Genomic DNA, 24,072 nt, shown 5'->3' on the forward strand with positions numbered 1-24,072 from the left:
TCACTTACTAAACCGAAGCTGCCATGTTTTCCGTGTTGCACAATCAAACTCAGAATTTGTACAGATTTTTGACAGTTGATTTCATTATAACTCATTCCCCTTAACTCTGACCCATGAGTCTTTCTTGTATGTGTGGAAGTTGGCTTGTTTTCATCCTAATGTTATTTCAAAGCTGTTTAATGTTAATGTACAACGCAACTAAGGTGTGAATTTTTAACACAAGGGTTGTGGTGGAGTCTCCATTACGGGCAATTGTTAAATAAAGACTGAGGTTTTTCTAAAAGATCTGCTCTAGTTCAAAGAGGAATTATTGTGGAGAAGTTCTATGGCCTGTGTCATATGCAAGGTCAAACTAGATGAGCACAGTGGTGCCTTCTGGCTTTGGAATCTATGAGTCTGTGAAATATAGGGCATAATCCTGCAATAATCCATGTGTGGGAATATCCCTGCAACTCTGGGGAACCCCTTGACTTTAGTGGGACTGACTCATGGAGTTGCCAGATCTCATTATTTTATCACCAGGTGTCTCATGATATTGGGGTTTTTTTCTGGAAATCCGCAGCTCCTGGAGCCAGGTGATGGGGACACTCAGCTTTCTTTTTTAAAGTGGTACTTTTCTAGCAGAGGAGCAGGGGTTGGACTAGATGAGCTCCTGAGGTCCCTTCCAACCCTGATCTTCTATGGTAGGAGAGCTGGGGACACAGCACTGGCGGTTGAGGGGATCCAGCTATGGAATGAACTTCTGGAGATCAGGCAAATCTGGAGTCTCACCATTTCTAGGAAAAGCTGCAAATCCTTCTTTTTTAAAGAGACCTTTCCCCCTTAAGAATGAAACTCACAACACTGACTCCCTTTCTATCCAAAAACCCGCCACCACTGGCCCTCTCACCAGGCATCCACAGGATCCATGCCACAGCCCCAGCTTTGGAACGGTCTCTAGGAGGAACCTCTCGCCATGCCAGACCCCAAAGGGGCTCGCTCATCCTCCTGGGTAGGCCACGCGACCTCACTGCCTCCTTTGACTGAATCTCTAGGGCTCAGCACACCAGGAGCTCTGTTCAGCAAGTCCAGCTGAGAGAGAGACTTGTCCACTCTGCAGGGATGAATGCACCTCACCAAACGTTTGCAAGGACAGTGCTGTCCCAACAGGTGGGTTTATTAGTCAGCTGGAACCCAGCCTAGGCAGGCCTTAGATTAGCACAGCACAGCCCATTCCGGTTAGCGCACAGCTGCAGTGAACCCCATTGGTCAAGCTCTGTGTCTCTCTCGGTCTGATCTGTCAGTTCCCAGGCAAGAGAGTCCCCACCTTCCTCCAGCAGCCATCTCTTATCCCCCTACCTCATGCCTTCCCAGGCCTGTTTTCGAGCTGGGGTCTTTGCTCAGCTTCCCGGCGGAGAGGTGGGGAAATGCATCCCCCTCTGGGTTGTGGATTAGTAGGTGTCAGTGTCCTGGTGACTGGCTTTTCCATTGTCTTCTCAAGGCCTCTGCCAGTCATTTTTTCTTTCAATGGCCCTTCAGGCTCAGACAGCCAGGCACCATTCATAGCTATGGCCTTGTCTACGCTACACAGCTCTGTTGACAAAAGGCAGCTTTCATCGACAAATCAGTGAAGGTGCATACACTGCAATGCCCCTCCTGCCCGTGTAACTCCCCTGCTGCGCCAGTGTAATAAAACCGCCTCGACGAGAAGCACAGAGCTTTTTGTGACAACGTTAGAGAGATGCAGTGTTAGTGTGCTTGGTTATGTCACCCTAAGTGACCTCCAGGCAGTGTCCCAAAATGCCCATCATGACCGCTCTGGTCAGCAGTTTCTACTCTGCTGCCCTTCAGCCAGATACACAGGCACGTGCTCCTTCCCCTTAAAAGCTCGGGGAATTTTTGAAATTCCTCTTCATGGTTGCTGGGCCTGGACATTGCATCTTCCCAGCTGACCATGCCGGCTTTCCACAGCAAACGCACTCCTGCCTGGAGTACACCAGAGTTGCTGTGTCTGTGGGGAGAGGAGGCTGTGCAGTAGCAGCTGATCCTGCCCTAGGATCTTTGACGCCTACAAGCAGACTGCTCATGGCATGGATGAGAAGGGGCATGACCAGGACGCAGCTGGGCTGTGCCAAGATAAAGGAGCTGAGGCAGGTGTACCAGGAGGCAAGGGAGGACAACTGTCTCTCTGGTATGGCACCGAAAACATGCAGCTTCTACAAGGAGCTGTAACCACCCTTGGCGGTGACCCCACCTGCACCGCCAAGGGCCCCACAGATACTTCAGGGAGACTGGAGACAGCAGCCAGTGGAGTCAACCCCGAGGATGAAGTGGTGGACGAGGAGGTCCAGTTGGAGGAGGAAATGCAACAGGCAGCTGGCTCGTCCGGTGGCACAGCAAGCCAGGACCTCTTTTTGACTCCGGAGAGGTCTAGCCAGTCCCAGCAGTCCAGCTCTGGTGTACCTGAAGCTGGAGAGGGAGCTCCAGTAAATACTAATTTTTCTTTGATAGTGCATGATTTACATGAGGTAGAGGTGTTCTTTTTTTTTTTTTTTTTTTGTTACATGGTGCACCTGGGAGAAGAGATTGAAATTAACACTAGGTACTATTTGCATCTCCTTCATATTCCCCGGTGCAGTTATGCAGTGGGGGCTCTGCAATCCTCTGCCAAAGGTTCCTGCTGTTTCTTCCCCCATTGTAGGAAACTTTGCCATGCCAATTGTGAATCACTTGTACAGGAACCAAAGCAGGACATGGGCAAGCAGCTTTCCTTATCCTCAGTAGTGTGATTTCAACTTTCCCCGCCTCTGGAAAATTGTGCCAGTATTCAGAATAGTGTCCCCAGGTGTGTGTACTGATCCCCTTCTGAAACCACCCAGACCCTGTCTCATCTTGCACCCCTTGCCCCAGGCTGAACTCACCATGTTTAGTGCTCTGGCTGTGCTGGCCAAAGGAAAGTGAGAAAGAGGTGTGTGTAACTTTTATGATTCAATACTGAGTGAACACACAATACTGACTCTCTGTGTTGTTTCTTTTACTTCTGCAGATGTTCCCTTAAGGGCCAGCTCCTACGCACTGATGGAGTACCTCCCTCAGATAAGGAGGTGAACGAGGAGCAGTAAGGAGGACATGTTTTGGGAATTTCTGCAATCGTCAGATTAGGCTGATAGTGAGCACAGAGCATGGAGAGAGACAATAAACTACAAATGGATAGCCAGGAGAGGAGACAGGGTCAGGAGCAGATAATAAAGCTCATGGAGGACCAAACAGAGATACTGAGGTCCCTCACTGCGCTGCAGGGGGAACATATGCGTGTTCAACCCCACCCTCCAACCCCCTGCTTGAAACCCATACAGAACTGCTTTCCTTGCCCTCCCAAACTCCCCATACACATTCCTCTCACATCCCCAGCCTCTTGCACTCCACCCCAGGGACATTTGTTTAATAAAAATTGAGTCTTACAAAAACTGTGATTCTTTATTGGTGACCTACACAGGGTAGTGGCAACAGAAAGTCAAACACAGTGGCAGACGACCTGGCTCAATTCATTACAGAAAGACACATTACTGGGGCTCATTGCGGATGATACTAAACTGGGAGAAGTGGTATCATAGAATCATAGAATATCAGGGTTGGAAGGGACCCCAGAAGCTCATCTAGTCCAACCCCCTGCTCGAAGCAGGACCAATTCCCAGTTAAATCATCCCAGCCAGTGCTTTGTCAAGCCTGACCTTAAAAACCTCTAAGGAAGGAGATTCTACCACCTCCCAGTTTAGTTTAGTATCATCCGCAATGGTAGATACGCTGGAGGGCAGGGATAGGATACAGAGGAACCTAGACAAATTGGAGGATTGGGCCAAAAGAAATCTGATGAGGTTCAATAAGGATAAGTGCAGGGTCCTGCACTGAGGACGGAAGAACCCAATGCACAGCTACAGACTAGGGACCGAATGGCTAGGCAGCGGTTCTGCGGAAAAGGACCTAGGGGTGACAGTGGACGAGAAGCTGGATATGAGTCAGCAGTGTGCCCTTGTTGCCAAGAAGGCCAATGGCATTTTGGGATGTATAAGTAGGGGCATAGCGAGCAGATCGAGGGACGTCATCGTCCCCCTCTATTCGACATTAGTGAGGCGTCATCTGGAGTACTGTGTCCAGTTTTGGGCCCCACACTACAAGAAGGATGTGGAAAAATTGGAGAGAGTCCAGTGAAGGGCAACAAAAATTATTAGGGGTCTGGAGCACATGACTCATGAGGAGAGGCTGAGGGAACTGGGATTGTTTAGTCTGCAGAAGAGAAGAAAGAGGGGGGATTTGATAGCTGCTTTCAACTACCTGAGAGGTGGTTCCAGAGAGGATGGTTCTAGACTATTCTCAGTGGTAGAAGAGGACAGGACAAGGAGTAATGGTCTCAAGTTGCAGTGGGGGAGGTTTAGGTTGGATATTAGGAAAAACTTTTTCACTAGAAGGGTGGTAAAACACTGGAATGCGTTACCTGGGGAGGTGGTAGAATCTCCTTCCTTAGAAGTTTTTAAGGTCAGGCTTGACAAAGCCCTGGCTAGGATGATTTAATTGGGGATTGGTCCTGCTTTGAGCAGGGGGTTGGACTAGATGACCTCCTGAGGTCCCTTCCAACCCTGATATTCTATGATTCTATGATTGTCAAAATGCTGTTTCAAAGCCTCCCTGACTTAAATAGTCCCCTCCCACCCTCAACCTCACTTAGCCCCTCTGATAGCCCTAGTGTTTGGCTGCTCAAAATCAGCCACCACGCAATCCACCTCCATGCTCCACCCCTGGGGAAACTTTTCGCTCTTGGCTTCACAAATGTTATGCAGAGCACAGCAGGCTGCTATGAACATGAGAGGTCTAACCTGCGAAAAAGACAGTGAACCTTTAATCTGCTGAACACACATTCTATGGGCATTCTGCACCTGCTTAAACTATTGTTGAAGTGCTCCTTGCTGCTGTCCAGGTTTCTGGTGTAAGGTGTCATGAGCCATGGGAGTAAGGGGTAGGCTATGGGTCTCCCAGGATCATTATGGGCATTTCAACATCCCCCATTGGAATCTTTTGCTCTGGAAAGAAAGTCCCTGTATGTAGCCTTTTGTACAGGCCAGTGTTCCCGAAGATGTGTGCGTCAGGCACCTTCCCTGACTACCCCGCATTGATGTCAGTGAAATGACCCCGGTGATCCGCAAGTACCTGTAATACCATAGAGAAGTACCCCTTTCTGTTGATGTACTCTGTCACAAGACGGCCTGGGGTCAAAATTGGGATATGCATGCCATCTATTGCCCTGATTCAGTTAGGGAATTCCATTGCTGCAAAGCCATCCTCTTTCACACATATTTCCAAGAGTCACAGTCCTTCGTAGCAGGAGGCGATTAATGGCCCTGCACACTTGCAGGAATGCAAGCCCCACGGTGGACTTCCCCAACTCCAAACTGATTCGCAACTGATGAGTAGCAGTCTGGAGTTGCCAGCTTCCACACAGTGATCACCACTTATTTTTCCACTGTTGGGGCAACTCTCATTTTGGTTTCCTTGTGCCATGGGTGGGGAAAGGGGTAGCGAGCTCCGCACACAGTTCAAGGAAGTGGCTTTGCGCAGAGGAGAGTTCTGCAGCCACGGCTCGTCGTCCCAGACGTGCATCACGATCTGATCCCACCACCCAGTGCTTGTTTCCCGAGCCCAGTAGTGACGGTTCGCTGTGCGTAGCTGATCTGTGAATGCTAACATCAATCTTGAATTGTTTCTTTCCATGGCACACAGGAGGGAAAGCACCATGGATTCCTGTTCGGAGTCACAGCTCATGAAATACTGCAGGATTAGCCATGTTGCATTCATAACACTCATGACAAGACTGGAGCGTAGTGCAGGATCCATGCTTTTATGCCTTCCATCTCTTCCTAAAGTTCACAGGGGCACAGGGCCCGCCCACAACATTTTGGAACCTGAGGCGGGGAGCTCAAATGACGTCCCCATGCCCCCTTGCTTGGGCCAAAACTTTGAAAGGTCTCAATTCTGCCTTCTTCCTGTTCTACTCCTCTCATGGTGCTGCTCTATTCCTACCCCAATAAAGGAGAACTAACAACTTAAAATGCCTTGTTCAAAAATTTTAAGTAACACTTAACTTTCAAACACCTGAACAGCAAATGTAACTTTTCTTGTCTGCCTAGTAAACACTGGCATTTTTATCTGTTTGAATAATCAAAGTGGTGCTTTCCGTGCCTTCTTGGTCGCAAAGATTTGCACTGCTTCCAGAAGGTCCACAGTCTGGGCCAGCTCATGCTCTGTTGAGATGGTTGCAAGGCCGACCAGCCTCTCCTGTGTCATTGTGGAGCATAGATGTGTTTTTATTAACTTCAGCTTGGAGAAGCTGCGTTCTCCACTGGCAATTGTTACAGGAAGTGTTAGACGTATGCGCAGAGCAACAAAAGCATTTGGAAAGAGGGTGGTCATCTTATTTGTGCACATATATTCCAGAACAGCCTTTGGAGTTGATCCTGCTGAAATGTATCTTGAAAGGGCTCTCGGTTCATCACCTAAATCACTCGCATCAATATCGCGCATGTCATCATGTGTCATCAACACTGTCTCTAGTGTCCTGCATTGCTGGTGTAGGTCTTCTTCAGGTATCGTGAGGAGTTTGGGAATATCATACAACATCCCAAATATACTGCTGTGTTCCTTGAGCTGCATGAAACGTTCTTCAACTGACTGTATTGCACAATCTAGCACCTGGTTAAAAAGTTCAAATTTGAATTGTTGTTTGGGGTCTTTTATGGGATTATCCCGTGCCTTGTAATCAAAATGTCTTCTTTTTCGGTGACTCTTGTATTCTTGAATGGGTGGGAAATAGCTTCAGTGTGAAGTTCCTCTGTCAACTTCTGTGCACTCTTCAGAACATTTTGAAATCCCTCATCTGACCGGTAAGATTGTAGGTATGACTTTGCTTTGTCCAGTTTTTCCATTGCTCCAGATATATCAAGGTCAACACCTTAGAGTCTCTTGCTTACAACATTTATTTCAAACACTATGTCATGCCACAACACTAAGCCACACAGAAATGTGAAGTTAGGTATGTTTCTGGTGATTCCATTTCCCTCTGCCACTGTTCTCCCACAAACAGTTCCTGTCATAGCATTACCTCTACTATGGCAACTATGGCATCATCTGGCTTCCCAATTTGGTGTTTGACAGGCTTTATCGCCTCCACTCGACTTTCCCATCATGTGGCACTCAGTGGTTTCAGTGTCAGAGAGGATGTTCCCAGATATTGCTTCAAAATTTGCCATCGATGAGTTGATGCAGAGAAAAATACATAGATGCTTTGAATTACATTAAAACATTCAGCAGCCTCACGAGAAGCTGATGCTGCATCACTGACCACCAAGTTCAATGAATGAGAACCTGCATGGGACAAAAAAAGCTCCAGGGTTTAACTCTCAGATCCGTGTCTGTGCTCCTCTGTTCTTTCCTCTCAGGTTGGCACCATTATCGTAGCCCTGACCTCTCATGTCAGCTATCGCTATTCCCGTATCTTCCAGCTTTTTAAGAAGCAAACTTGTCATATCAGCTTCTGTAGTATGATCAATGTCAATAAATTCTAGAAAATGCTCTCTGACAGTCACCATTGCAGGGACATTTTCACTAGGTTCTGTTGTTGTTACAAAACGCACCATTAAAGTCATTTGTTCCATATGGCTGATGTCAGGTGTGCAGTCCAGAATATCAGAGTAATCTCTTGCTGACTTCAGATTTGCCACAATCTTCTGTTTGACTTTTGTTGCCAGTAACTGTATGATCTCATTTTGAATTGTTTTTCCAAGGTAGTGGGGGGTGTACATTTCTTGGGTGGTGGCTCTTCTTAGATGCTCCTGGAGTACAGCATCAAACTCAGCCATCAGCTCCACAATCTTAAGGAAGTTTCCATTGTTTGGCACATACAGCTGATCTGAAGTGTCATGCAGTGCTAGGTTTTGGGTCGCAAGCATTCTCACAATACAATGAGCCTTTTCAGAACATTTTGCCAGTAAAGAGACTCAGATGCAATCGTCTCTTGATGCTGATCATCTGTGGTGGCTTTTAACCTTAGTCTCATCTCAAGCTCTTTCCACCTATGGAATGCTCTCTGGTGATTTGCTGCCTTCTCATGGCATGCCAGATTTCTAGCCAGATTCTTCCAGTCCTTTGTTCCTGTAGAACCCAATGTGGCTGGAACATTAGACTGGAAGAGTTGACAACAAAACCAGTATGCAGCATTCTGGGTTTTTGAGTACACAAGCTATGGCCTCTCCACTTTGTCACCACTGGGGATTTCACGCCAGCAATGTGTTGGATGGAAACTTCTATTTTCATTGTCTTTGGGGAACATGAAGTTTTTCACTTGCTGTGGCCCACGCAGTACAAGGAAGTCCTTCAGGCTACAGCTCAAGTGGGTCCACAGTCCTGGATCATCTAGACTTAAGGAACTAAACTCAGCAGCAGCAGTTTCTTGCGTCTCCACCACACTCTTCTCTGATCTATCCTTTTCTTCAGGAATGTGCATGGCTACATCCATTTGAGATGGAGATACGGATGCTACAGTAACTGCCAGGTCACCTGCACTCTGACTGACTGGAAGATCAGGCATCTCCTCACCACTCACATCCTCACTGGGGCCGGAAGGCTCACCGTGAACATTTGTGTCTCTGTATCTCAGGAAAGCTCCTTCCTGCTTAGATAGAAAAGCTTCCTTTGCTTGCTTGCTTTTACTGAATGCTGCCCCAGAGGGGAGTTTTCTTCTTTCACTCATGACTGCTGTTCTGGGCCAGCGATAGTGGCTCTCAACACTCAGTTGAAGGGGACAAATAAGCAGGCTGGTAGCAGGGTGAGGGAAGATGTCAGCATCTTAAGGGCCTAACTGGCTCCTACTACTTCAGTTGGCTGCCTGTTCTCCTCAAGTGGGTTCAGGGAAGCAGCAGGGAAACAGGAAGCTCCCTGAGAAGCTGGGGTTAATCAGTCCAGGCCCTGGGGGGGCTAGAAAGGTACATAAGAGTTTCCTCCTCCTCTCTCCCCTTGCAGCTCCTGCTCTTTCTGTGATTCCCTCTCCCCTTTTCTCCGGCCTGCCTGTTCTGTCTCTTGTGCCCTCCTCCCTCCAGCCGAGCGCTCCCCCCTCTCTGTGCATCTCCTGCAGAGAGAATCCAGATGCACCAGCAGCAGACACCATTTTCTACACTCGGGGTCCTAGTGGCGCCCACCCCCCGCCCAAGTCTGGCACCTGAGGCGGCTGCCTCAGTTCACCTCAGGGTAAGGCCAGCCCTGCAGGGGCAGTTGAAAAACAGCACAAAACACAGTTGGAAGCCCTTGGAATTATGGTATGGAAGAAAACTGCATCGTGGGGGTGGTGACCCCGTCCCAGGAGGCACTGTGATCCGTTCCCAGTGTGCCCAGCGGGAGAAGGTGGAGATTTGCACAGTGCGATAGCTACCCATGGCACACTGCTCTCCCTGTTGGTGCTAGAGCACCAACACAAGGAGCGTTGTGTGAACATGCACAAACCATGCAATCACAGTGGTTTACCATCCTCACTGTAACTTAAGTCGGCTTAACTCTGCAGTGCAGGGATGGCTTCAGTCGGCTTCAGGGCTTGTTTACACTCAGAATGCCACCGCAGCACAGCTGCTCTGCGGCAGCGCTTCCCTGAAGACACTCCCTCTGGCGACACGAGGGATTCTCCCCTCAGCGTAGGTAATCCACCTCCCCGAGAGCTGGCAGCTGAGTCAACGGAAGAATTCTTCCACCATAGAATCCTAGAAGATTAGGGTTGGAAGAGACCTCAGGAGGTCACCTAGTCCAACCCCCTGCTCGAAGCAGGACCAATCCCCAATTAAATCATCCCAGCCAGGGCTTTGTCACTGTCTACACAGGAACTTAGGTTGGCTTAACTATGCTGCTCAGGGGTGTGGATTTTTCTCACCCCACAGCGACATAGTTTCTAGTGTAGACCAGGCTTTAGCATGCTGTGAGAACAAATAGTCCTCCTCCACACCCTGCCAGGTAGCCATGGAAAATATAGGGGAAATCAAGGCACACCTAGGGTCATAAAAATATTACAGAAGATTCACAATTTATCACCCCCTTTTACCCAATAAATCTCCAACACTGACCCCCCTTTCTGCCCTCAAACCCCAATACTGATATTCCTTCCTAACAAGCCCCTACCAAGGAACCAACAAAAACTTTGAAACAAGTCAACCTAACACACCCAAACGTTCAGATACCGTGGTGATGGGCCGCAGGATAAAACCCTAAAGGTTTGTCTGCACTGTGGGGATTGCAGCAGTGCAGCTAGGCCATACTAAGCCCCTAGTGCAGACGCAGCCTACGGTGACAGAAGGCGTTTTCCATGGCTGTAGGAATACTGCCTCCCCGAGTGGGGGGAGCATTCTTCTGTTGACCGGGCTGTGGTACACTGAGGGTTCGGTTGGCATAGCTGCATTGCTTGGGATTTCACACCCCTGAGCAACATAGCTAGGGGCTTTTCTCTACTTGAATTGCTACAGTGACACAGCTGCAGCACTTCAGGGTAGACACTACCTGTGCCAACAGAAGGGCTTCTCCCTTTGGCACAAGGAATCCACCTCCCCGAGAGGTGGCACCTAGACTGACGGAATTATTTCACTGTCCTAGCACTGTAAACATGGGGACTTAGGGCATCTTACCTACAGCGCTCAGATGGATTTTTCACACCTCTGAGCAACATAGCTGAGTGGACCTAATTTTCCAGTGCCAACCAGCCCTATGTCAACCTTAAGTATAGACCAGGCCTCAGATAGACAGGGAGGTTTTGTAAATGTCATTGTGTTAATTCTCTTCTCACACCAGTTTCACTGCATAGCCCCTGGTTCCCCACTGCCCTCCCCTTAGCCAGGTATCTGGAACCATGCAAACTGTGGGTGTGCTGCATAGTATGGTCAGCTCCAAGCTTTCAAAAATTATGAGAATAAGCAAACAACCCCCCCTTACATTTTTGGGGGTGGTTCTAAGTTGCTTTGTGCTTCTGAGCTGCTAGGTTGCGCTGTCACTATGTTGACAAGCTTTTTTCCACTACTGTCAGGGTTCCTTCCCCACTCTGAACTCTAGGGTACAGATGTGGGGACCCGCATGAAAGACCCCCTAAGCTTATTCTTACCAGCTTAGGTTAAAAACTTCCCCAAGGTACAAACTTTGCCTTGGCCTTGAACCCTATGCTGCCACCACCAAGCGTCTTACACAAAGACCAGGGAAAGAGCTCACTTGGAGACGTCTTCCCCCAAAATATCCTCCCAAGCCCTACACACCCTTCCTGGGGAGGCTTGAGAATAGTATCCTCACCAATTGGTTACAAAATCATCAAGACCCAAACCCCTGGATCGTGGAACAATGGAAAAATCAGTCAGGTTCTTAAAAGAAGGATTTTATTGAAGAAAAGGAAAGGTAAAAGAATCACCTCTGTAAAATCAGGAAGGAAAATACTTTACAGGGTATTCAGACTCAAAACACAGAGGATCCCTCTCTGAACAAAACCTTAAAGTTACAGAATAAACCTCCCTCTTAACACAGGGAAAATTCATATAAAACAAAAGGTAAACTAATCCGCCTTGCCTGGCTTACCTAGACTGGTTGCAATATTGGAGACTTGGATTGGGATGGGTTGGAGAAGATGGATTTCTGTCTGGCCTCTCTCAGTCCCAAGAGAGAACCACCACGTAAACAAAGAGCACAAACAAAAGCCTTTCCCCCCCAAGATTTGAAAGTATCTTGTCCCCTTATTGGTCCTTTGGGTCAGGTGCCAGCCAGGTTAGCTGAGCTTCTTAACCCTTTCCAGGTAACAGGAGGTTGCCTCTGGCCAGGAGGGATTTTATAGCCCTGTACACAGACAGGGGCTTACCCTGTCATGTGTAGTTATGACACCTACCATGAAGGATAGAAACTGATTTTCCTTTTTAAATGAAAGTGTCTTCTTACATGACTCCAGAAGCTGGGGCTTGAAGACCCCCGCACCCCCCCCGCCAAATCCAAAAACATCAAGTATCGTGAGAATCGACAAAATCAAAATGGCTCCCAAATCCAAACGATGGACTTTGTACCCACTCTGCTGACTTCCCACTGGTGTTAACACCCACAAGGAAATGGGGAGTCAAGCGCTCAGACTGCAGGATGTAGCGCCCAATTTACAAGAGTGTACGCAAGAGGGGAATAAGCCCACTGTTGGTTAGCAGCCCAAGAGCTGGGCTACACTAGACAATTAGATTGCCCCAGCTATGTCGCTACGGGGTGTGAAAATTCCACACCCTTGAGTGACACAGTTAAGCTGACCTATGTCCCTGTGTAGAGAGCACTAGGTTGACGGACGAATTCTTCCGCTGATCCAGCTACCACCTCTGGGGAAGGTGGATTTACTATCAGGATGGGAGAACGCCTCCTGTTGGTGTAGGTACTGTCTACCCCGAAGCACTTGCAGCCGCGTAGCTGTGCAACTGTCGCCTTTCAAGTGTATAGATGGAGAGATATGACCTGGGAGCGTGTTTACCCCGATTTACATGGGAATAAATGGCCGTGCAAAGGACAGGCAGTGGACAATGGGACCTGCAGATTTTGGAATACAAAGAACAGTCAGCACAATTGATAGTGAGATCGAGACAAGGGAGCCTGCCCATTCTCCCAGTCCTAAACTGCAGCTTCAGTAACAGGGGAGACCATTTGGGGAGTTAGCACACAGACCTAGCTGGGCTTTAATCAGTGCAGAAACTGCTGGTGAAAAGTGCTCATGCACCAAAGACCTAATGTACCCCAACGGAGCTGCATCACCTCGGTGCCGCAGTGGCCTTGAGACTTCATGCCAAAACCCAGGTCAGAAGGAGTTTCTCCAGCTCGACAATGGCAAGTGTCAGGGTGCTCTGCTTCCGGGTATACGGAGAAATGTGACTAGTGCGTGTGGCGTTGTACATCTCTCTGCTGCCATCCAGCCAAGGAGCACGCACATGCCAAGCTTTGGACAAGTCATTCAGCCATACTTGCAGCCTCCCTTTGATGTAGGGCAGTCTCATTACCGCTCTTTTACATATGGGGAAACTGAGGCATAGAGAGGGGCAGTGACATGAGCAGAATGACCCAGTAGCCGTGCTGGGAATAGAACCCAGCTCCCAGCCTCCCCATTCTAATTACTAGACATCACTGCCTCGAGTCAACATCATCCTAGCAACATCTGCACACCAAAGATGCAACATGGGAGCCAAGCATTGGGCAGACACCTGGGGAAGCAACCCATCTCCTGCTCTGCCTCTGGGAGGGGATCCGAGAGCACCCCGGGAGTGCCACTCTGCGATGCATCACCGTGCTGACGCCTGCCAGCTGCAATCCCATTATTTATTGATCGATATCAATCAGAATGGATAAGTGAGAACAGTAACTCGAGCTCAGGATGGAGACTGCTGGACCAAGTCATATTTTCCCTTCCCCACACCCAGCCCAGCTCCAGAGCTAAAATCGAGCAGCAGGAGGCAGTGGCCTCCCATCAGTGGAAGTGACACACGCCTACAGATGGGACCCGCTGCCAGCTGCAGATCTGGGTTTGGTACGCAGGTCGCGGGGTCAGGGTCACCCCCGTAGTAACTCAGGCAATTTGCAAAATTCAAATAGGGGTTCACATTTCAACCTTCAGATTTGGAAGAGTGATTCTGACCCAGGCCAAAATGAACCAAGGGACAGGAGAGTGCGAAAGAGCAAGCCCAGAATTCTTATTTGGACATGCACCTGGTCGCCTCCATCCTGGACTTGTTCCTGCTCATTTCCTCCTCTCCTCCCCGGGAGGCAGCCTGGGGGTCCCCCAGGCCACACTGCATGGAGGGGGCGTCTTGAGCCAATAGGCTGGCTCGCCACAAGCGAACATCTACTCCTGCTAGCCAGGAGCCCCGGCACGGGGCAGCAATCGCTGAGTGCCTCAGTCCACGGGACTGCAGCTGGACTGACCTGCCTGGCAATGCAGTCCAGGCATCAGGCAGGCGCTTCCCGGGGCGGCGAGAGCTACTCGGCACCCCAGGCACGCCTCCCTGGGGCCAAATTCCTCACCCGGCAACACGGGGCCGGCCGGGGAGCGGCACCTGGGCGTCGCCCCAACACCGGCCCCTGCCTCCGCCAGCGCCGCCCCGAGCTCTGGGCGCGCTGGGACCCAGCGGAGCGCCCCTGCGGACGGGACATCACACCACGAGCCCGGGAATCCGACTCACACATCCTTGGCAGGCAGGCTCCTTCCTTCCACCACTCTGAAATGCAGGGACGTGTTCCGGGCCATCCCCAGCCCAGCGAGGGTCACCCCACACCGGGCTCTGTTCTCAGCGGAGGGGCTGAGCGTCCCCGCGAACCATCGGCTCGCCCAGCCTCCGCGGCGGCGGCCGGCTCGGAGCCGCGGGGCTCTCTGGGCTCCGTGCCGTGGGGCGCCCCGCTCCTGCCTTTGTTCTGGCTTCTGCCTGGCTCTGATCAGCGCAGCAGCCGGTTTAGACAAAACCCAAGTCTCGCGTAGAAACGTGAAACCGACCAGCCAGTGCCAAAGCCTCCGGTCGCTGTGTCCGGCTCGCTTCAGAGCTCGCCCGCTGCTTCCCTGTGCATGCCCGGCATGCAAGCAGGCTGCCTGGCTTGGCTTGGCTCTGCTGCCCTCCCTCCTCTTCCCCCGCGCTGGGAGCTGCAAGCAGCGGGGGCTGCGGCGGCTCGAGGCGAAGAAAAGCTCTGGCCGCGACAGAATCGTGTCTGCAGCCACCGGTTGCTCGCGGAGAGCTGCGCCCCCGAAGCAGGCGGAAGCCAGCAAGTGGAGCTCCCCTGCCTCCTAGCGGCAGCGAGGGGGAAATGCGCCCTCCCCAGCCAAAGGGGGAGCAGAGCGGGGGCCGCTGTCCCCTTCTGCACCCTCCTGTGTTAGCTTCAGTGAATTCACATGCGCTTCAAGCTGCCTCAGCCAGCAGCAGCCTGCAAACGCGCCTCTTCCCTGGCGCCTCTTCCTCACAGACTGGGCTTGGCTCACTACACAGAATCAGGGCTCGTATTCCAAAGGCTGGGGAATCACCCAGGTTTAAAATGACAGGGCCAGGTTAGTAGCAGGACTGCACACTTCCACCTCTCTGCCCACTCACTCGCCCCACTCCTGGCCTGCAGTTTGCATGCGGACTGCGCTTGCCATCACACCAGCATTTTGCCTGGGTGCTGGCAGCCAGCAGAGAGATTGAGACACGCTGGCACTGTACTGATTACCCTTGAAGGGATTAACAAAATCCCAAATGCCACCCCAGCCTGGAACAGCAGAACACTCACTAGCTCTTCCCATCCCCTCTTGGGTTTCACTGGGCACTGCCTAACTCCATGCCACTTCATCTCACTTTCCCCCCAGGGATCTCAAGCTGCTTTATAAACTCTAAAAAAGCCCCACAGCCCCTCTGTGCAGTATCAGTATCCTGGATTTATCCGATGGGGAAACTGAGGCACAGGACGAGGCCATGACTTACCCAAGGTCACCCGCCAGAGCTGGGAACAGAACCCAGGTCCCCAGCTCAGACCTTATTCAAAAACTATCCTCTCTGCAAGAAAAAGTTTCTGCCCTTGGTTACACTGGAGTCATCCCAGCAAAGCTCTTCCTGCGTTAACAAGGAGTTGCTGAGGACAGAATTTGGTCCAGAAGGGAGGAAGCCCACGTCTGTTTACTAAAGAATACGGCTACGCAGCCAGTGATCACATGGGCACCAAAAGCTTTGGGGGGGCGATAAGCTCGCTCGCCAGTGATGACACAGATGGAATGTGCAGCCTTAAGGACCTAGTTGGAGATCAAGCCGGATGGCTCTCGATCAGCTGAGACTGGCCATGATGATGATGGAGGAAGTTCAGGGATGTATGTACGAGGGAGTGGGAGGGTTATTACCCTTGGTGTGCACCGTCCCAGTGTTTCCGCAGCTCTCTCACAGCCATACGCTCTGCCTCTGCACCTGATACTCATAAATCCACCAGAAGAATAGCTCCTCTGCCCACCTCCACATTCCCACTCTGCCATCTGCCGCGTGTTGGAGCTGAGTGATGACAGGTGGACTCTGCCGGTCTGATTCAGTGCCAGCTTACCCCACTGTAAGTGAAAAGTAACTACGGGCGTCCATGGAGTCACGCTGGAGTGCAGCGGGCCAGGGGAGAGAATCAGCCCTGTGTCTCAATGTAATTTTTATCTCTTGAATTCTTCCTGCCCCTACATCAGGTCTGCAAAACTGGGGGGATGTTATAAGAGTATGTGCTGGGAATGGAAGCTCGGTAAATAGGCAGCTTCTACAAGTATCCTCTCAACAGTCTGATCCAAAGTCCATTGGAGTCAATAGAAAGGCTCCCACTGGCTCCAGTGGGCCCCAAATTAATACAGGGCCAAGGGTCACGGTGGCAAATTACACCAGTGGTCAGAAACCCAACTCTGCCAGGGACAGATCAGCCCAACAGAAGTTCATATCAATCTTGTCTGCAATGCAAACCCTGATTAAGGAACCTCCTGCCAAGCCTTGGGGAGACCTTAATAAATACTAGAAGAGCTGAACAAACTCCTACCCCTCTGTCCCATAGATTTCACTGTCATTGCTGATTGCTAAAGGGACAGATCGTCCCCTCCCATGGGGGCAGGAAACCTTGAGAAGCTAAGCTGGTAGAGTTTCTCCTCAAGGAAGAAGGATAGAGGGGCTGTGAAGGCTGCAAGGGGTGTAGCGGGCAACCCCAAGTCTCTTCTCTGCTGCTGTGACCCAGAACAGACTTCAAGAGACCATGCCTGGAGCCCCCAGGCATCACCATCTGTGTTGGTCATTCTGGGAGCCAGAGAGAACCAGAGGGTTTGTGTGTCTCTAGCAGCCTTAACAAGCTTCCTCCCTCCCCTTCGTATTTGTAACAGCTGAGTCCATCGTGTCTTCCCTATCCCAAGGGGCATTTGGGATGCAACTCTCCCATCCCCACACATCACCAGAATCCATGGGGATGGGTCCTGCTGAAAGGCTTGCCTTCTTTTGCTGTCAGGGTCCTGTCCCACCCTGACAGCATGGCTCCACTGAGAGTCCCCCCCTACAACCTCAGCTGCAGTCTGATGGCAGGGATCAGGCTCACATATATTTTTGCCTCCGTAGTACTCCTCCAACTATTGAATTAGGCTTGGCCCCTTGTACTACAGTGTGTAGATCTGTGAACTGGCAACCCCCTGGGTTTCTGTGTCCTGCACTTTTAAATTGCTAAGAACTCTGTCTTTGGAGACAGCAGTCGTGTTCCTGTGAGAGATGCACACACTGTGCTCTCTCTACCTAGAGAAGGTATTTAGACTCAAAACACATAGCTGTTCTTTGTGTATGCCTGTACTAAACGCACTTAACTTATTTGTCTCCCTACTGAATTCCTGGAAGACAGCCGTGGATGAGTTTTCATTGTCGGTCAGTAGCCCAGCCCAGTGATTTCCCAATACATTTGGCACATTTCAGCTCACTACCATGATAATACAGCACCTTAGATTGGTATGCCACTGTATAACTACAGCTATCCGGATATGAAGAGATTATAACTATTTACACACAGGTTTCAGAGTAGCAGCCGTGTTAGTCTGTATTCGCAAAAAGAAAAGGAGGACTTGTGGCACCTTAGAGACAAACACATTTATTTGAGCATAAGCTTTCGTGAGCTACAGCTCACTTCATCGGATGCGAGCTGTAGCTCACGAAAGCTTAAGCTCAAATAAATTTGTTAGACTCTAAGGTGCCAAAAGTACTCCTTTTCTATTTACACACAGATATCTTGCATCAGCAATGATGCAGAACAAAACAGAGCAAAGTCTACAAATGGGCAGCAGGTGCCATGTGAGAAACTGACAAATCTTTCTTTCAAAATCAACTCTTCCAGATTGCATTTTATGCTCATTGCAATTCGCACTGTAATTAATTATGACTAAGGACCCAAGCATGAAACAGGATGTTTGTTTCTTAGTTCCTTTCCTCCTGCTTTATATTCCTTTCCTAAAGTCAGAGAGCCAAATTCAGAGATGAATCTAACCTGGAGTCATTTAGGCTCTGATTCTCAAAGATATTTAGGTGAAATCAATGGGAGTTAGACACTTAAATACCTTTCAAAATTTGGACCTTACTGTTCCTGTCAGCCCCAATCCCCAGCATACAGCTCACATCTCTAGGTTGCTGTAATGGACCCAGCACAATCTACTTGTGCTGACAGTCATCCCTACTGCAGTTACAGGGATGCCAGCCACTGGAACTCTAGTTAATAAAAAAGAAAGTTAATTGTTTCATTGCACTGGATCTCCCCCCTGCCAATTTTTGTGGCTTTGTAAATCACATTTTCTGTTTTAAGCAAGTTTTGTATTTCCCCATTTTCTAGATGAAGGACACAGACGTGAGATGAAATCACAAACAGCAGAACAGTCCAGGGCATTCCATGCAAAGGCCCAGATTCTCAAAAGTGGCTACCAATCCCAGGCCCCTTCTTTGGCAGTTAGGAGCCTAAATACCTCTGTGGATCTAGACCTGAGCTCCAGCAACTGCAGCAGGAATCCACAGACGCTCCGGATGCCCAGAACGTCTGACAAATCAGGCTCCGATTGAACCAGGTTGAGCACCCCAAACCTGCGGCCTTTTGTAAGCACGCCAGGCGACCAAAGTGAAATAAAGGCAGGTTTCCAGTGGAAAGTGTCTTTAACTGAGACAATCCAGTCATGAGAAGGCACTGGATGATCAGCGCAGATAAAGATTTGTGCATGCAAGTATGCCATGTAATACAGAACAGGGGATGAGGATTCCTTAACATGGCACAATGTATAAGCAGGATGGGTTCTAAATCAAACAAACATTCTCCAGGTGCAGAAATAGTCTTTAAAAGCAATCAGCGAACAGCACTCTGCATTTTTAAGATGGGCTAGGGATGCAGCCATAGACCTGCGATGAGTCGAGAACAGGGCTCACCCTGGTCCATAACTGGGGCTTCTATGCCTATGGTAATATTACTGCTACTAGAGATTAATAATAAATACCAAAGCCAACAGTGCGCCAGGCTTGTTAGTTTGTCCCAGTGATTTATGGGAGGAAGGCCAGCCCACTGCTTAAGACACTAGGCTGAGAATCATAGAACCGTAGAATATCAGGGCTGGAAGGGACCTCAGGAGGTCATCTAGTCCAACCCCCTGCTCAAAGCAGGACCAACACCAACTAAATCATCCCAGCCAGGGCTTTGTCAAGCTGGTCCTTAAAAACCTCTAAGGAAGGAGATTCCACCACCTCCCTAGGTAACCCATGTTAGGATATAGATATTCAGGCCTGTCTGCAAAGGCCTGTACTTTAAGAATTTAGGTGTATTCTTATCACTTGGCTAGTTCTAGAGGTATAAAAGAAAGAATCAAAATCACTGTCTGCTGGTGTAAGGGCCTTCTCTTACTGTGACAGTTTGAGGCCCTGTTCTTAGGCTAAGGCCTTTGGCTAAGCAGCAGAGGCAGCCATAAGCTAGGAAGCGACCGGTCACATCCTCACATTCCAAACTAGTGTTGGGGACACTGGGGCATGGCCACTAGGTAACTCGAGGGGATAAAAAACCACAAGTGTCAATAAAGCCCCCTTGCACTAGGCCCAGGTGTCCTTGGCCCCCCTCCTGCCTGAAGGCACCCGCAGCAGCTCTGCATACTAGGCCCAAGTGTCCTTGCCCCCCCCCCCCCGCCTGGAGGCACACACAGCAGTTATACTAAAAATCTTCAACAATATGTTGCAGAGTCAAATTGCCTAAAACTAAGCAAAGCCAAACAAAAAAAATATAAAAAAACAATGCTAAATAAAGCAGCTTTATATATAGTTTAACAAATAATACAAAAAAACAAAAAACTAGCTGGGAACTAAATTGGCTAGCTATATAAATACTTGGGGCAGCTTGCTATTAAATAAGTATACTAAAAAAAAAATGTATAAAAAGCCTGTGTAACTTCCTGCTCTGTGTACAGGATTTGAAATTCAAATCTCCCTGCACCTTTTTGAAGCTTCAAATAAACTTTTCTGCTTCTCCACCCCGTTGTAATTATTGGGTGTAGCACACCGGGTAACGAACCAACTTCAGCTGTTGTTTAGCCTCTTGGCACTGGGTGCCAGCAACAGCTTTTGGCGTCCCTGGGTGGGCAACGAGGCTTCAATTTAGCCTTGCCCGGACCCCTCCTGGAGGTCGAGGATTGCGGTGAGAACCGACGCCCAGCGCACACCAGTGAGTTCATTGGGGGCCTCGAAGGAAACGCGATTTAATCGACCCCGGAGGGCACAACGGTGCAACGCACTCATATAATAAAAAAGCAGTTATAAACAGCGGTAAAGAACCGGTCCCTTAAACATGGGAAAAAAGCAGCTGCAAGCCACGGTGAAGAACCGGTCCCTTAAATAAAGTAGGAAACCTTTTAAAATCCGAATTGTATGCTCTGTTAGAACCTGGGGACGCCCAGAGTTACCCTGTAGGTATGGGACAGGGACAGAGCTCAGGGGTTAGGGCACGCTGTACGCCCCTAAAGTGCATTCTAGCAAACTAAAAGGTATTTAGTGCAAATCCAATAACTAAAAGCCAATTAAAATAATTCTGTACAGTTAACTGGCCTCAATATCAACTAAAAAACCAAAAATAGTAGCCACCAAAAAGGTCAATTAATTACAACACAATCCTCCAATTAGTTTTGTTTTGTCAATAAATGGGTAAATAAAATAAATATTTGTATGCACAAGCGTTTATAACTTTAAAAAATAAAATAAAGCTATAATTCTGCAAAGTTATAATTTAACTCCAACTAGTTCGGTAGTAGCTAATGTTAGTCCCCAGACCCCCACCCCCACTGTAATGGCAGAGCCGGTGTCCCCTTCGGCCCCCACACCCCCACCGTATAAGGATAAAATGCCTCAGGTTACAAAAATTGCCCCCTCGGTGGGACTCTATCCTTTGCTTACCGAAACTGTTGTGGCTTGCCCAGGGGCAGACAGACGTGTCAGTATGCAAGTTTACACCCATGTGCCATTCAATCCAATAAACTTAGCAGCTTTTAAAACACAGGCTAAAAAATTCTCAACAAACGCAAGCAGGTTTATTTCAGTCTTTAAGGGGTGCCTCAGTAGTCACAAGCCAATTAAAATAACTGTAATATCCTCCTAAGAACCCTGTTGTCTGAGGTGGAGAGGGATCAGGTTACAGCTAAGGCAAGGGGAGCGTCAGCGTTCAAGCGAGAAAAAAAAAAAAAAAGAAAGGAATCTATCTGTCAAGTTCCTCTCCAAATAATTGTAAGCGGCTCAGGGCATTTCTGGGTATGGCAGGCTTTTGCAGAATATGGATCCCAGAGTTTGGACTGTGGGCTAAACCCCTGTACGACTGTGTAAAAGGACAGCTTTCAGAGTAACAGCCGTGTTTTTTGTGTGTGTGTGTGGGGGGGGGGGGGCGGAGGGTGAAAAAACCTGGATTTGTGCTGGAAATGGCCCAACTTAATAATCACTTTAGATAAGCTATTACCAGCAGGACAGTGGGGTGGGAGGGGGTATTGTTTCATGGTCTCTGTGTGTATATAATGTCTACTGCAGTTTCCATGGTATGCATCCGATGAAGTGAGCTGTAGCTCACAAAAGCTCATGCTCAAATAAATTGGTTAGTTTCTAAGGTGCCACAAATACTCCTTTTCTTTTTGTGTAAAAGGAGGGGATCATGACCCCTTCTATTGGACCCCAGAGGCTGATAGGGCATTTAAAATCCTGAAAAAAAAATTGATGGAAGCCCCAGCTCTGGACCTGCCGGATCTCTCTAAGCCGTTTCAGTTGTATGTACATGAACGAAGGTGGGTGGCCCTAGGAGTGCTCACACAGCTGTTAGGAGCATGGAGACGTCCCGTGGCTTATTTTTCTAAGCAATTGGATCAGGTTGCAAAGGGTTGGCCAGCATGTTTACAGGGGGTCGCAGCTACTGCCCTAGTGCTTAAGGAAGCGGAAAAGCTAACATTGGGAGGGGTTATGCAAATCTATACTCCCCATACGGTCCGAGCCTTATTGGATGCAAAGGGAGGGCTTTGGCTCACCCAGGCTCGGATTGCTCGGTACCAGGCTAAGCTGTTAGAGAACTCTGAAGTCACCTTACAGCCTTGCCCCTCCCTTAACCCAGCCACCCTCTTGCCAGAAACAGAGGAACAGAAACATGACTGTTCAGAAATCATAAATGTCCAGTACTCCAGCCGTCCGGATTTAAAGGATGTGCCCCTCCCAAATGCAAATTTCAAATAAACTTTTCTGCTTCTCCACCCCGTTGTAATTATTGGGTGTAGCACACCAGGTAACGAACCAACTTCAGCTGTTGTTTAGCCTCTTGGCACTGGGTGCCAGCAACACTAGTCACATTGAAATAAGGTGCTATTGGGCTGTTAGGCACTATCAGGACAGGATTGTATTCCTATCACCTCCAGAGAAAGGGAAGTGCCTAGAAAATGTAAAAGAAAACTTAGTTTGATAGCATCCTGTCTGGCAAGAACTCACTTATCAATAGCTGGGATGTGAAATCCTCACTTCTGTATTGTTTTGTCATTATAGTTTCCACTTTGCTATTGTTTGTCTGTATAATCTCTGTCTGGTTCTGTGATTGTTCCTGTCTGCTGTATAATTAATTTTGCTGGGTGTAAACTAATTAAGGTGGTGGGATATAATTGGGTACATAATCATGTTACAATATGTTAGGATTGGTTAGTTAAATTTCAGGAAAATGATTGGTTAAGGTATAGCTAAGCAGAACTCAAGTTTTACTATATAATCTGTAGTCAATGAGGAAGTGAGTGGGTGGGGGTGGACATGTGGGTGGGGGAGATGGGAACAATGAATGGGGGTAAGAAAATTGGAATCATGTTTTGCTAAAGGGGGAGATGGGAACAGGGAATGGGGGTAAGAAAATTGGAATCATGTTTTGCTAAAGGGGGAAATGGGAACAGGGAATGGGAGTAAGGAAGTTGGAATCATGCTTGGCTAAGGGTAGGAATGGGAACAGGGACACAGGTGTAAGGCTCTGTGGTGTCAGAGCTGGGAAGGAGGATACTAAGGAAGGAAACTGGAATCATGCTTGCTGGAAGTTCACCCCAATAAACATCGAATTGTTTGCACCTTTGGACTTCGGGTATTGTTGCTCTCTGTTCATGTGAGAAGGACCAGGGAAGTAAGTGGGTGAAGGAATAAGCCCCCTAACAACCCATTCCAGGGCTTCAACAGTAAGGTTCAGTTTCCTGCATCCGATGAAGTGAGCTGTAGCTCACAAAAGCTGATGCTCAAATAAATGGGTTAGTCTCTAAGGTGCCACACGTCCTCCTTTTCTTTTTGTTCCACTACAGTCTCCTTGTGTGATATGTACAATGGGGTAACACCACCACCCTACCTCACAGGGGTGTACAGGGATAAATACATGGAAGGTTGTGAGTCGCCTAGATAATCCAGTAGTGAGGGGTAGATAAATGGGCTGAGATCTTAGGATCACATTTCAAGGACAGACCAGAGGCCCATTATCTTCAGTACTGGCACAAACAGGCACATACAAATCTGATTGCAGGCCCTATCTATCTTTAGCACATACGCCTCCCATTTCTGCAGTGTCTGGGCACCTCCCACTCTTTCAGACATGTATCCACAGCAATCTGCCCATCAGGGTCCAATGGGGCACCTGGAGTTATGGCACGCTGGGGAGGAGGGGGCCGTGGCACAGGGGAGCCACGCACAAGGCCCTGCACTGCAGCCTAGGTTAAACCAGGTGCTGTAACAATCATGCAAACCAGTCAGGAGAGATTTCAGAGGAGCAGCCGTGTTAGTCTGTATCCGCAAAAAGAAAAGGAGGACTTGTGGCACCTTAGAGACTAACCAATTTATTTGAGCATGAGCTTCCGTGAGCTACAGCTCACTGCATGGGATGCAGTCAGGAGAGAGGAGAGGGAAATACACCCCTGGACAGGGGAGGGAACAGACTCGTTCACAGGTGACTAGGCGCTGGCCGGCTTTCCCTTGCTGCCTCCCTCCTGCAAATAAATCGGCATGGTTGGGCCGGTCTTGTAAC

The 24,072-nt window shown here is 49.0% G+C and overlaps 1 protein-coding gene across 5 annotated transcripts in view; it reads right to left on the reverse strand.

Annotated features, from left to right (window-relative positions):
- RASAL1 (RAS protein activator like 1) overlaps window positions 1–14,758 on the reverse strand; it is a 153,077-nt gene extending 138,319 nt beyond the window's left edge. For 4 of the 5 annotated variants that reach the window (XR_012155094.1, XR_012155095.1, XM_073313149.1 and 1 more), the window contains exon 1: window positions 14,232–14,758. Coding sequence is in view for 3 of the 5 variants with exons in the window: in XM_073313149.1 (XP_073169250.1) it covers window positions 14,232–14,296 (65 nt within the window). In the remaining 2 variants the exon portion in view is untranslated. Of the gene's footprint in view, window positions 1–889; window positions 1,019–14,231 lie in introns of those variants that run through there. The other variant, XM_073313148.1, reaches the window with a different exon arrangement.
- Window positions 14,759–24,072: the final 9,314 nt, after the last annotated feature.

Source organism: Lepidochelys kempii, chromosome 15, assembly GCF_965140265.1.
Source record: "Lepidochelys kempii isolate rLepKem1 chromosome 15, rLepKem1.hap2, whole genome shotgun sequence".
NCBI lineage: Eukaryota > Metazoa > Chordata > Testudines > Cheloniidae > Lepidochelys > Lepidochelys kempii.